The 14,931-nt window shown below is 41.1% G+C and overlaps 1 protein-coding gene across 1 annotated transcript; it reads right to left on the bottom strand.

Moving 5' to 3' along the window:
* Nucleotides 1-12,679: 12,679 nt before the first annotated feature.
* LOC118485120 lies at nucleotides 12,680-13,567 on the bottom strand. Its single transcript, XM_035981373.1, has one exon. The coding sequence runs from the start codon at nucleotides 13,565-13,567 to the stop codon at nucleotides 12,680-12,682; it is 888 nt and encodes a 295-aa protein (XP_035837266.1).
* Between the last annotated feature and the right edge of the window lie 1,364 nt (nucleotides 13,568-14,931).

Below are 14,931 nucleotides of genomic sequence, written 5' to 3'. Positions count from 1 at the left end.
GGGTTACCATCGTGGGACACAACAAACTAAGCTCCTCAAATCGATCCGTATAAGCACGGTGTTCTCCCCCGATATGTTTCAAATCGTCAAATTCTCGTTCCAACACTCGAATCTCGTGTCGGGGACAGAACTCTCTCATCATGAGAGCTCGAAGCTCTTCCCAAGTTGGTGCTAGTGCCACTTCAGCACCCCTATCACGCATTACTCCGTTCCACCATGTAAGAGCTCGCTTCTCAAATACGCTTGAAGCAAACTCAACTTTGCGCGCATTCGGACACTGCACATGTCTGAATGTGCTCTCGATACTCTCAAACCATTGCAGGAGTGCGGTTGCTCCTTGTGACCCAGAAAACTTAAGCGGCTCCGCAGAATTGAAATTTTTAAAATTACATGGTGCATTGTTGTTGTTATTATTGTTATTGTATAGCTCGTGGATTTGGGTCACAATGCCTGGAAGCACAGCAACCATTTGTTGAGAGACAAGGGCTGCGAGTTCCTCAGCAGTATAAGTTCGAGCATCGGTTTGAGTATTGCGTCGTGGAGGCATTGTCTAAAAAGGAAACATGGGAAACGCGTGAGGTTGACAATTGGAGGAACAAAAGAGGTGTTGAAAATATCGACACCACACAAGGAAGGCGATCATTTGTTCGTTACCTTGAACAAACAAACGACACGCAGTGACAAATCAAAGTAAATAGGTCAAAATAATGTATCGCGAAGACATGCTCGCCTATAAGTGAACACTCACCCCAAGAGTTCCCAGGTAAGAGTGACTGGTCCGATAATGCGGATTTGTATGAACACTCTAGCCTTAGACAGAAAACTCAGGGTGCAGGCATTCACTCTTCCAGTTTGCACGTGTTCACATTATTTAAACCCAAACTTTGACGAGATTTTGAAAACTCGAAAGGCACAAAGCCAAAGATGAATCAGACTGGAAGGGTTCAAAACCTTATAATAGAAGGTTCAAAACCTAGTAATCAATCATCTAAGGATAGATGATTAATTTTCTAAGCGGATTCGTTATTGTGTTCTTGTTGTGGTTATCACCTAAGGATAGGTGACAGTATTGTTTTAAAATTTCTAAACACAAGTAAACTTGTGTTAGGGTCCTAAAGTTATAGTCTAGGTCAAAGCAATGCTAATAACCTAATTCCCTATAACCATTGGCTCTGATACCACTCCCCGACTTTTTGTCACTGTGTGTTGTTTGTTTGCTTTGTGGTAACAAACAAATGACCACCTTCCTTGCTTTTTGTCAATTTTATTGTTATCTCATCTTTTCATCACATCATCTCACTCGTTTTCTCTCATGTTTCCTCTTTTAGAATGCCTCCTCGACGTAACGTTCCTCAACCTGATGCCGAACTGGCAGCTATTATAGCACAGCAGATGGCTGCTATGCTACCTGGTCTCATAACTCAAATAAACCAAGCCATCAATAACAATGCTAATGCACCTGCTCTGTGCAACTTTAAACAGTTTAACTCGGCTAAACCACTCAAGTTTAGTGGTATTGAAGGAGCAACTGGGCTTCTCCAGTGGTTTGAGAGTCTTGAGAGCACATTTCGCCATGTTCAGTGTCCGAACAACCGTAAGGTCGAGTTTGCTTCGAGTGTATTCCAGAAGAGGTCTCTTACCTGGTGGAATGGGGTAATGAGAGATAGAGGTGCTGATGTTGCTTTGGGTCAGACTTGGGAGGAACTCAGGACTCTCATGATAAGAGAATTTTGTCCTCGACATGAGCAGAGGGCACTCGAAGATGAGTTCAATGATCTGAAGCAAGTCAGTGGTGAACACCGGGCTTACACTGACAGATATGAGGAGTTAAGCTTGCTCTGTCCGACTATGGTCACGCCTTTGGATAAGGCTATTGAGAGGTACATAGACGGTTTGCCAGATCCTGTTCAGGATATTGTAACTGGCAGTCACCCTACTACCGTCCGACAGGCCATTGAGCTAGCTGCTACCCTTACTGAATCCCAAATCAAGAAGGGTAAACTCCACAGGAAAGGTGATAAGAAACAGAAACAGTCTGATAGCGCCAAGGAGAGTAAGGGCAAGAAGGCTGCTGAGTCTTCAAAGAAATCTAGGAAGCGTAAGGCTTCCAAGAATTTCGCGGTCACTGCTCAGACTAACCAGGCTGCTACCAATCAGGCAGCACAGAATCAGGCTGCACAACCTGCTGCCAAGAGGCAGTATGCGGGAAATGCATCTCTGTGCAACAGATGTAACAGCCACCACCAGCCACAGATGCAATGCCATATTTGCACGAATTGTGGCAAGTCTGGTCATCTTGCAAACACCTGCCGCTTTGCTCCTAATCAGAATCAGGCAGCTCAAAACCCAGCAGTGCAAAACCCTGCCCAGAATCCTGCACGACCTCACTTTCCGCCTGGTTCGTGTTTCAACTGTGGGGATCTGACCCACTATAGGAACAATTGCCCGAGGTTGGTAAATGCAAATCAGACACCAGCTCGTGGTAGAGCTTTTAATCTGAATGCAAATGAGGCGCGTGCGGATAACGAAGTGGTGAACGGTACGTTCCTTGTTAATAACCATCCTGCTTCTGTTCTATTTGATTCGGGTGCCGATAAGAGTTTTGTGTCCTTAGCATTTGAGCCTTTGCTTGCGATGACTAGAACAAAACTAGGAAAGCCCTTGACAGTAGAAGTAGCTAGTGGTGAACCTGTTGTCCTCGACTCTGCTCTTCGAAATTGCCAGTTGAATCTCAATGACCATCTTTTCCCTATCGACCTCACACCGATGTAACTCGGGAGCTTTGATGTTATAGTTGGAATGGATTGGTTATCCAAGTACCATGCAGAGGTGGTATGTTTTGAGAAGTTGGTTCGTATACCGTTTTCGACTGGTGAGATCTTAGAAGTTCATGGGGAGAAACCCGTTAAACTCATGTCATGTACCCAAGCCCGCAAATATCTACGCAAGAAATATGTTGCTTTCTTAGCACATGTCGTAGAGGATAAAGGCAAGGGTAAGACAATCCAAGATATCCCTGTTGTTCGGGATTATCCAGAGGTATTTCCTGAAGAATTACCTGGTTTACCCCCTGTACGCCAAGTTGAGTTTCGCATCGATCTTGTACCTGGTGCAAATCCCATTGCTAAATCACCTTATCGTCTTGCACCGTCTGAGATGCAAGAGTTGTCTAAGCAGCTTCAGGAGCTATCTGACAAAGGATTCATCCGTCCAAGCTTTTCACCTTGGGGTGCTCCTGTCCTATTTGTGAAAAAGAAAGATGGATCTTTTAGGATGTGTATCGATTACCGTGAGCTTAACAAGCTTACCATCAAGAATCGATATCCCCTACCTCGCATTGATGATCTCTTTGATCAGCTACAGGGTGCTACATGCTTTTCAAAGATTGATCTACGTTCTGGGTATCATCAACTTCGAGTTCTCGAAGAAGATATTCCCAAGACAGCTTTCCGTACTCGATATGGTCATTATGAGTTTACTGTTATGCCTTTCGGTTTAACAAATGCTCCTGCTGTTTTCATGGACTTGATGAATAGGGTTTGTAAGCCTTATTTGGACAAGTTCATTATCGTCTTCATTGATGATATTTTGATCTATTCTAAGACTCGAGCTGATCATGAACAACATCTTCGTCTTACAATGGAGCTCCTAAAGAAAGAACAACTTTTCGCCAAGTTCTCCAAGTGTGAATTCTGGCTTAAGGAAGTTCAATTTTTAGGGCACATCGTCAACGAACAAGGTATTCATGTAGATCCCGCCAAAATCAGTGCGATTAAGGATTGGGATACTCCTACTACTCCTACCGAGGTTCGTTCATTTCTTGGTCTAGCGGGTTACTACCGCCGTTTCATAGAAAACTTCTCCAAGATTGCGGTTCCTCTCACTACTTTGACTCAGAAAAGCAAACCTTTTGAGTGGGGATCCAAACAGGAAGAAGCTTTCCAGACCTTGAAACAGAAGCTTTGTGATGCACCTATTCTATCTTTGCCCGAGGGTAACGACGATTTTGTCGTGTACTGTGATGCATCCAATTTAGGTCTTGGCTGTGTTCTTATGCAAAGAAACAAAGTTATAGCCTATGCATCAAGACAGCTGAAAGTGCACGAGAAGAACTACACCACTCATGATCTTGAGTTAGGTGCAGTAATCTTTGCTCTTAAAATCTGGAGACACTACCTTTACGGTACAAAGTGTGTAGTGTTTACTGACCACAAGAGTCTCCAACATATCTTCAATCAGAAAGAACTAAACATGAGGCAACGACGTTGGGTTGAACTCCTAAACGACTACGATTGCGAAATTCGCTACCATCCTGGTAAAGCGAATGTCGTGGCTGACGCATTAAGTCGTAAGGAACGTGTCAAGCTTCACTGTGTTCAGGTTCGATCTGACATTCAATCTCGCATAATTCAGGCTCAACATACTTGCTCAACATACTTGTGTTGCACAAGACTTGATGGGTAAAGAGTTACCATGTCATACTAATCCTGAGCTTGAACTAAGAGATTTTGGGATTTTCTATTACACGGGCCGTTTGTGGGTCCCAAGTATCGACGATCTTCGCACTCTGCTTATGGATGAAGCTCACAAGTCTCGTTATTCTATTCATCCTGGTGCAGACAAAATGTATAAGGATCTTCGAACCCAGTACTGGTGGCCGGGTATGAAGAAAGACATTACCTTATATGTTTCAGAATGCCTTACTTGTCTTAAGGTTAAGGCAGAACATCAACATCCCTCTGGATTATTAGAGCAACCAGAGATTCCGATTTGGAAATGGGAAAACATTTCTATGGATCTCATTACCAAGTTACCGCGCACTAAGAAGGGTCATGACGCCATTTGGGTTGTTGTTGATCGTCTTACAAAGTCAGCACACTTCTTGCCAATCCGTGAGAGTCTATCTGCTGACGATCTTGCCAAGATATATGTTGATGAGATTGTATCTCGACATGGTGTTCCTTTGAACATTATATCAGACAGAGATGCTCGATTCTCGTCTCGCTTTTGGAGAACCATGCAATCTGCCATGGGTACTCAACTTCATTTAAGCTCAGCGTACCATCCGCAGACAGATGGTCAATCTGAGAGAACAATCCAGACACTGGAGGATATGCTTAGAGCGTGTGTGATTGACTTTGGTGGTAGTTGGGATTCGCATCTACCTTTGATCGAATTCTCTTACAACAACAGTTATCACTCTAGCATCAATATGGCTCCTTTTGAAGCTTTATACGGTCGAAAATGTTGTTCACCGGTCTGCTGGAATGAGATAGGTGAAGCTCAGCTTACTGGACCTGAACTCATTCTAGAGACTACAGATAAGGTCAAGAAGATTCGTGAAAACCTTCAGACAGCTAGAAGCCGTCAGAAGTGTTACGCGGATCGACGACGCAAGCCCTTGGAATTCCAAGTTGGTGATCACGTCCTACTCAAGGTATCCCCCTGGAAAGGTGTGATTAGATTTGGGAAGAAAGGAAAACTTGCACCTCGTTATGTTGGACCATTTAAGATCGTTGAAAGAATCGGAAAAGTAGCCTACAGACTTGAGCTACCTCCTGAACTTGGAAATGTTCATCCAACATTCCACGTGTCCAATCTCAGAAAGTGTTTAGCTGATGAGAACCTCCACATACCACTTGATGAAATTCGTGTTGATAATACAATGCACTTCGTTGAGAAACCTGTGGAGATAGTAGACCGTTCGTTTAAACAGTTGAAAGGCAAGCGGATTAAATTGGTCAAAGTTCGCTGGGAATCTAAACGTGGCCCAGAGTTTACTTGGGAACGTGAAGATCAGATGAAAGCGAAATATCCGCATCTATTCTCACAAGTTTCCTCTAAATAAATTTCGGGACGAAATTTCCTGAAGTAGGGGAGACTGTGACATCTGTGCTTGTGATATCATTTTTACAAACTCTGAACAATACAATATTAATAAAACAGTTTGTTTTGATCCCAATGTTTGTCATTTATGTTTGGTTTTGTGCCCATGTTGATTTTTGATCGATTTTGAACTCTATATCGTTTTCTGGAAAGTTATACGCAAACTGATGCGTAAACACGATCAGTTTAACGCGACAAACACTCCGGAACATCATCATAAACTTAACATACCTTAAATAACCTTTACATAACTTAGAAATAAGTTTTAAAGGCTTTGGTATGGCAAAAACAAGTTTATTCGCTCTCAGGGACTATTTGCGTCAACTTGCGAAAGTCTGCCGTTTCGTAAGGCAACGTACAGTCCGGAACTTGATCATAAGTTAAACATACCATAAATAACCTAAACATGGCTTAGAAATAAGCTTTGATAGGTTCGGTGTGCAAAAACATGCTTACATGATCTTACAGGGACTAAAAGTGTCAAAAACGACGTAAGTTTGCATTTTCGCGCATATCTTACGTTCTGGACACATCTGGACATCCAAAATTTTTGTACACACTAAAATATTTTTATTTTAGTGATCGCCATGCAAAAATTCCATTCGTCACTTAATTTGGATCGGTTTTGCGTTCGTTACGACTTCCGTCGTAATTAACCGAACAACGCAATTTTACGATCAAACGAACCGACATCCGAGATGTTTTTGAGCATGTTTTGAGTCCCCTATACTTTAACTTCATTTTAGAGCCTTGAAATAAGGATAACGGGGTTTAAACGCATCGAAAAAGGCTTTAAACACGTGCAGGGACCATTTCTGCCATTTTTGAAACTTTGCTGAACCTGATACATGGTAGCGTAGCGCGAGCACCTACTGCCTATGCCGTCGCGCTACGCGAGCATCACATCTGGGCAGAAAGTGTGTTTTCAGCAACAGTTTGTAAATTCAGGGGCCAATCTTGCAATTTCTTTGTGTGGTAACCAAGTTACCACCTCTCCAAGGCTTTGCACCTGCTCCTAACAAATGTATGGTTGTGATTTCATGCTTAATGACTAAGAAAAACACTTGGAGTGATCTTGTTCTTCTCCAACTATAAATACCATGCTCCATCAACTCATTTCTTTGCTCATTCACTCATTCCTCTCTTCACATCTGCTTTGGAGCTCTCTCTCAAGCATTTGGGACTTTGTCTTCTTGTAGAAAAGATAGCAAGGACCTTAAGTGAGCTTCTTTCATTCTTTTTATTTCCTTTTTCCTTATGTAGTGCAGAAAGTCAAACGTTTTGCCAACAGTTTGACTTTCGGTTTTGACCATCAATTGGTCAAGTCAAAGTTCAATTGAACTTTGAAACGTGATTGTAATCACGATAGTTATAATCCTTCGTGATTATAACCGCTGATTACCACGTTAGCTAGTTGTAGTGTCGAGTCAAAGTTTCGGTCAAAATGCGTTTTAGCACGCATTTTGCAACGGAACTACTTTAGGGTATCAAAACACTTTGTTTTGATACCAAATCAGTAGGTTAGACATGTTTTGACATGTCTAACTCGACACTATTAGTTTGTGCTTGTTTAGGGTCGCAAGGTAAGCGGTCTAAACAACCGCTTATACTTCCGAACCCGACCCGTTTGGTCGATCTTTAGGATCCGACCAAGCTTAGTTAGTGATCATAGATGCATAGGTAATAACCACTGAGGTTATACCTTATGATCACATAGGAATGGTTAGTCATTTGCTTGTTAGCTTGTATGCCCATAGGAAATGACCAAAATGCCCTTTTTGAAGCATAAATCCGTATTTTGACTATGTGAACATAATTTTGACATGTAATCTGATTTAGTAACATGTTTAGGGATAATTGGGCATGTAAGACTTGACATAGCACATAGTTAACCATCCGATCATAGTTTTACGCTAACGACGCCTTATAGTAGCTTATGTTACCATAATGTGTCGAAACGGGTCAAAAGCACTTAGGTAGGCCTTCCAATCAGAATGTTGGGACTAATAAATCATATCATATGAGTTCAATCACTCATTTGATTTATAGAACCTCATTCTATCCTATCTCCCGATTTAGGAGCCGATTATTAACATAGTTACCTATACTAGGTGCCGGTTGATTCCGTGACCCTTGGAGCTTAAATTGGTCTTATTCTCAAGACTAATTAGCAATCCCAAGTGAGTACATAGTTCCCCTCTTTTACCGTTTTCAAATATTTTGGGGTGATACACATGTACATACATGTTACTTTTGTGCATTTCATGCTTTTATGACATAAACATGCTAGTTTCACCTAGTACATATATAGTACATGCTTTCCATTGTGTTTTGCTATGTATGTCAAGCATGCTAGCACATTGATTTGTTACACATTTGTTGCATATGTTTACTTAGCATATGTAGCACATTGTTTTACATGACGTTTCTGCTATGTATGTTTACTGAGCATGCTAGCACATTGCTTTTACATGAACATTTCTACTAGGCATGTTTACTTAGCATTCCTAGTACATGGTTTTCACATGCTACATTGGTTATGACATTTGGTATGTTCAATCGGGACAATAATACATTCATTAACATTAGCTACGCCGCTCGGACTTATGTAATGGTACCATAGGAATTGACAACTCTCGTTTCCGACTTCCTGGGTTTGTTTGGAAGTTGGGGATGACAGAATCCGACAACATAACTTTAGATGAACCTTTAATTCGTTTAAGGGTTTGTCGCCACAGTCTCAAGGCTTGAATGTATGTGATTAACATTACTGCATAAATGTTTGTAATCATAAAGCATTGTTTTTCTGCAAAGCATAACATTTGATTTAAACTTAGGTTTATTCAAAAACATGTTTTGTACATTTTCTATGGGGTTGAGTAACTTCTAGTTATTCACCATACATGACATTTGTTTTCACATTAGACATCATTACATAGTTAAGCAGATGATTTCCTACTTGCTATGCATTTCATTGGTTATACCTGATACACATGACATCGTACACGGTTTACACATACACATTTTGACATGAAACAAGACATTTTGATTGGTTATCGATAAGTGACTTATGTAACGGGGCTATGTGTCATATGATAAAAGCATGGTGGATACGCCGCTGGTACTTCCTATATATAAGTGCTTTTATCGTATTATACATCGTTGCGTTATATAAACCACTTGGGCAACACATGAAACATTTCATACATAAACATGACATTGTTTTACAAATTACATATTTTATACAAATTCACTTTTACTTGGTTATTCATTTAACCATGCATTATCATTTCATCATCATTTGATTTTCATTGATTTTCACATGGTTTTACAAAGGAAAACATTTTACAAGGTTCATGACTACATTTTATTAAACTCTCCTTTCAAATACAAGTCATGAATCTGCATAAACAAAACCTATGTATCTCACAGGCATTTTTATGCTGACGTACCTATTTTTACATGTGTTTCAGGTGCTAATGCATGATGATGCTTGTGCTACACTTAGGCGGACTCGGGCCTTAGTGACTTAAAAGACAGTTATTATGTTAGTTTAGTGTGAACTCAAAGACAATGTAACTTAAATTTTAATAATACATAACTTTAATTGCCATGGTTGTTGAAACAATAATTCTGTCGCCACTCACCTCCCCGGCGTTCCCGCCGCGGTTTGTTGTTTTACGCGGCCGGGGTGTGACAGAAGAGTTGGTATCAATAAGAAGAGTTGGTATCAGAGCCAATGGTTATAGGGAATTAGGTTATTAGCATTGCTTTGACCTAGACTATAACTTTAGGACCCTAACACAAGTTTACTTGTGTTTAGAAATTTTAAAACAATATTGTCACCTATCCTTAGGTGATAACCACAACAAGAACACAATAACGAATCCGCTTCGAAAATTAATCATCTATCCTTAGATGATTGATTACTAGGTTTTGAACCTTCTATTATAAGGTTTTGAACCCTTCCAGTCTGATTCATCTTTGGCTTTGTGCCTTTCGAGTTTTCAAAATCTCGTCAAAGTTTGGGTTTAAATAATGTGAACACGTGCAAACTGGAAGAGTGAATGCCTGTACCCTGAGTTTTCTGTCTAAGGCTAGAGTGTTCGTACAAATCCGCATTATCGGACCAGTCACTCTTACCTGGGAACTCTTGGGGTGAGTGTTCACTTATAGGCGAGCATGTCTTCGCGATACATTATTTTGACCTATTTACTTTGATTTGTCACTGCGTGTCGTTTGTTTGTTCAAGGTAACGAACAAATGATCGCCTTCCTTGTGTGGTGTTGATATTTTCAATACCTCTTTTGTTCCTCCAATTGTCAACCTCACGCGTTTCCCATGTTTCCTTTTTAGACAATGCCTCCACGACGCAATACTCAAACCAATGCTCGAACTTATACTGCTGAGGAACTCGCAGCCCTTGTCTCTCAACAAATGGCTGCTGTGCTTCCAGGCATTGTGACCCAAATCCACGAGCTATACAATAACAATAATAACAACAACAATGCACCGTGTAATTTCAAGAATTTCAATTCTGCGAAGCCGCTTAAGTTTTCTGGGTCACAAGGAGCAACCGCACTCCTGCAATGGTTTGAGAGTATCGAGAGCACATTCAGACATGTGCAGTGTCCGAATGCGCGCAAAGTTGAGTTTGCTTCAAGCGTATTTGAGAAGCGAGCTCTTACATGGTGGAACGGAGTGATGCGTGATAGGGGTGCCGAAGTGGCACTAGCACAGACTTGGGATGAGCTCCGAGCTCTCATGATGAGAGAGTTCTGTCCCCGACACGAGATTCGAGTGTTGGAACGAGAATTTGACGATTTGAAACAAGTCGGGGGAGAACACCGTGCTTATACGGATCGATTTGAAGAGCTTAGTTTGTTGTGTCCCACGATGGTTACCCCGTTGGATAAGGCAATTGAGAGGTATATCGATGGTTTACCCGACTCCATTCAGGACATCCTGACTGGCGTTAATCCTACTACCGTTCGTCAAGCGATCGAGTTGTCTGCTACCCTGACTGAATCTCAAGTCAGGAAGGGTAAACTCACCCGCAAGGGTGATAAAAAGAAGTCAACCGATTCTGAAAAGGGTAAGGGTGAGAAGCAGGATGAGGCATCGAAGAAGTCAAGGAAGCGCAAGGCTTCCCAAAACTTCGCTGTCACCAATCAGACTGCACAGAACCCTCAGAACCCACCGACTCAACCTCCTGCAAAGAAAGCATATGCTGGTACCGCACCTCACTGCACTCGATGTAATGGTCACCATGTTGCCCAACAGGCCTGTAAACAGTGTGCTACATGTGGTAGGCTTGGGCATTTGGCCAATACTTGTCGTTTTGATCAAAATCAGGCTGCCCAGGTTCCAGCACAAGCTCAAGGGAATGCTGTGAGATTCCCACCTGGTTCATGTTTCAATTGCGGAGAAATGGGTCATTTTCGCAACAATTGCCCGAGATTGGTAAACGCGAATGCGAATGTTAACCCAAATCCGAACGCGAACGTGAATGTGAATCCCGCTCGTGGACGAGTGTTTAACATCAACGAGGTGATCGATGATGCAGCTTTAAACAATTAGTATTTTGTATTTCTTCTGGTTGTTATCTTTTAAACATTTAACAGACAATGCGGTTGTTATATAAATAAAATTTGTGGTTTTATTTTAAACTACTGCAATTGCATGAATGTTTGAAGCAACCTTGTAATGTCAACACAAAGACAAACTGCTCGTGTAGTTCTGTCAATCCCATGATCACTTGTGATCTCCCCTAGAACCTTAAACGCTCATTTCTTTTAAAAACCCATTGTTATTTGAGAAAAGGATCCATCTGTCCGAGCTTTTTCACCTTGGGGAGCTCCTGCCCTCTTTGTGAAAAGGAAAGATGGATCTTTTTGTATGTGTATCTATTATCGTAAGCTTGATAAGCTTACCATCAAGAACCGAATTCCTATTAAGATCTTCCTATCTTCATGGTTAGACTCTTGGAAATATTTAAAGTGCCAAATGAAATCCACGGATTGGATTCCTGGCGTACTTTAAATACCCTGGTCCAAAGATAACAAATTAAAGGTCGAATTAATCAATTATGCGATTTTGTGATTATGTGTTTATGTGTTCTCCTTTGTGTTTTGTGCGATCCGATTTGTTTTCGAAATCCTCATAGAATCTCCCATATCTTCATATGAGGGATTCATAGTAGGATATTCAAAGGTACTACCTTAAATCCTTAATGGGCTTCTACGTGGTAGTTAAGACCCTTGGATTATATAAGTGCCATTTCATATTTCGAAAAAGACCCCTTGAGTGGTCTAGTTAAAGATTGATTCAACATCTGGTCAAGAATGATATGTGATATAGCTGGAAAGACTTCTAGGTAGTCTGTTTTAAAAGATCATTTATTGATCTAAAGGACTCAATGATGGTCTAGTCATGCTCATCACAGGTTCGTTCATTTGGTTCCTCCCTACACATTATCAAATACACTGTGTGGACTATGCAAGGAATTACGTAATTATGGACGCGTACATAATTATGAAATTCAGTGCACAGAAACCACAATAGCATTTGATTTAAACTTAGGTTTATTCTTTTGGGTAAAGGGTTACCCCGGTGATTTTATATATCAACAAACAAATACAAACCAAGTAGTGTAGTGAGTCTACACTAGTTCAATCATGAGACATACCTCATGAAAGTAAACCAAATAAACCACAATCAAGCAACTACAAAACCAAACTCAAAAAACTACTAGCCTGACCACTAGGAAAACAAAAAACAATTCAACAACTAGTTAGCCACCATCGTCCAATAACTCTTTGCCATGAACATCCCATTCGCTTAGAAGCCTGCGAACGTTACCAGTATTCTTCAGTCTCGCACCCATTAATTTGTATCGAACCAATTGTATAATATGAGCACCAACAGTCTCTGGCGGTCTTAGCTGGTTTTTGAAAATCCTAGCATTTCGCTCCTGCCAAATAATGTAAGCCGTAGCCGCGACCACCACTCTAGCTACATAATCCGTAGCTAGTTTAGATTTGGATCGAATAATCAACCAATCTACAATATCTGCCCATTTGGGTTGAACCGAATCCATGCCCACCTTTCGTTTCACTATATCCCAAACCTTTGTCGAATAATTACATTCAAAGAACAAATGGCTATGGGAATCATGATTAGCATAGCATAATAAACAACACATCATGTTCATATTTTTCCGACGAGAGAAATCCCATTGTAGAATCTTATCCTGCGTAAGTAATTTACCTCGCATGATCAGCCACATGAGAAACGCATGCCGCGGTATACATTGAGCAAACCAGACTATAGTACTCCATTCCACTTCCGTCTCCTTAAACCGAATCGAATTCCACACACACGAGGTCGAAAAATCTGTCCTCTCATTACCATCTCGCCACATGACTCTGTCAAGTTTGTTCGGTGTGATTTGAAATTGATCAAGCTGAATTAGGACTGGGAATAAATCCCTCCAAGCAACCGGCCATTTCCACTCACCGTTTAACTGAATTTGAGAAACAGAATCCTCAAGCCGAAAACCTGCATTAGCAATAGTTCTAGGCAAGATGAAATTCCCAAGCGGCCCTAGCTCGCACCAAGAGTCATACCAAGCCGAGGTCCTAGTACCATCTCCGACATCAGACCAAAAATATTGTCTCATTTGTGGCCTAAGTTGGAGAAGTTTTCTCCAAGAGTAGCAGCTATTCGAAACTATCTTTGAGATCCAGAAATTTTTACCTCTTAACCTGTAGCTGTGCACCCACTCCACCCACAACGAATTTCTCTTCGTGATAATACTCCAAATATGATTAGTCATGAGAGCTTTGTTTACATCCCCTAATCGCCGAATTCCCAAACCACCTTCGTACTTGGAAGACAAACGACTTTCCAAGACACCTTCGCTTTACCTCTATGGAACGCAACATCTTGAGACCACAAAAAATTCCTCATCTTAGCTTCCAATTCATGAATGACTCTATTCGGCAAAAGAAAGACAGATGACCAGAAAATGTGCATAGAAGACAAGACGGAAACAATGAGCTGCAATCTTCCAGCAAACGAAAGCAGTTTGTTACGCCAATGCTTGATTCGTTTGTCAAGGCTTTCCATCAAAACACTACAATCCTTATAAACGAGCCCTGAAGAGATTAAGGGAACACCAAGATAACGCACAGGCAAGGATCCCTCCTTAAACGGCATAATGTTCAGAATAGCACTTTTTATATAGCTTGGGACATTACAAAAGAACACCGTGCTTTTCTGGATACTAGGCATCAACCCCGACATTTTAGAAAAATCAGAGAGAGAATTCATAATACACCTGGCCGAAGCGATTTCCCCCCTAGCAAACAGGAACAAATCATCAGCAAAACATAAGTTGATTATCTGCTGCTTCTCACATTTATTATGAAATTTAAATGAAGAGTCGATCCTGATCATATGATGCAGAATACCCGTGAGAACCTCCATCACCAAAGTAAAAAGATAAGGGGAGAGCGGGTCACCCTGACGAAGCCCCCGACTACCTTTAAAATACCCGTGAACATTACCGTTAACACAAACAGAGTACGAAGCAGTAGAGACACACACCATGATCCAGTTGACCATCTTGCTATTAAAGCCAAAACCAAGCAGGATATTCTTAAGGAATTTCCAATCAACTGTGTCATAAGCCTTTTGGATATCAACTTTAAACGCACATCTTGGGGGACCAGAATTCCTATGATAATTGTGCATCAATTCTTGGGTTAACAGAATATTGTCAGAGATCTTCCTTCCTGGGACAAACGCAGACTGATTTATGCTGACAACATTATTCAAAGCCACCTTCACTCTCTCCGCCAGAATCTTGCTAATGCATTTATAAATGACATTACAACAAGCTATCGGCCTGAACTCAGTGACAACCGAAGGGGACGGAACCTTTGGCACTAGCACGATAAGAGTATGATTTAACTCTCGGAGAAGATTTCCCGTATCAAAAAAATCAATAATCGCTCTTGAGACGTCATTACCAACAATATG

This window comes from Helianthus annuus, chromosome 2, assembly GCF_002127325.2.
Source record: "Helianthus annuus cultivar XRQ/B chromosome 2, HanXRQr2.0-SUNRISE, whole genome shotgun sequence".
NCBI classification, from domain to species: Eukaryota; Viridiplantae; Streptophyta; class Magnoliopsida; order Asterales; family Asteraceae; genus Helianthus; species Helianthus annuus.
This window is presented reverse-complemented; position numbering and strand designations above follow the sequence as displayed.

Coding starts and splice junctions, on each gene's coding strand:
- LOC118485120 (XM_035981373.1), bottom strand. CDS start 13,567: ATGAGACAATATTTTTGGTCTGATGTCGGAGATGGTACTAGGACCTCG.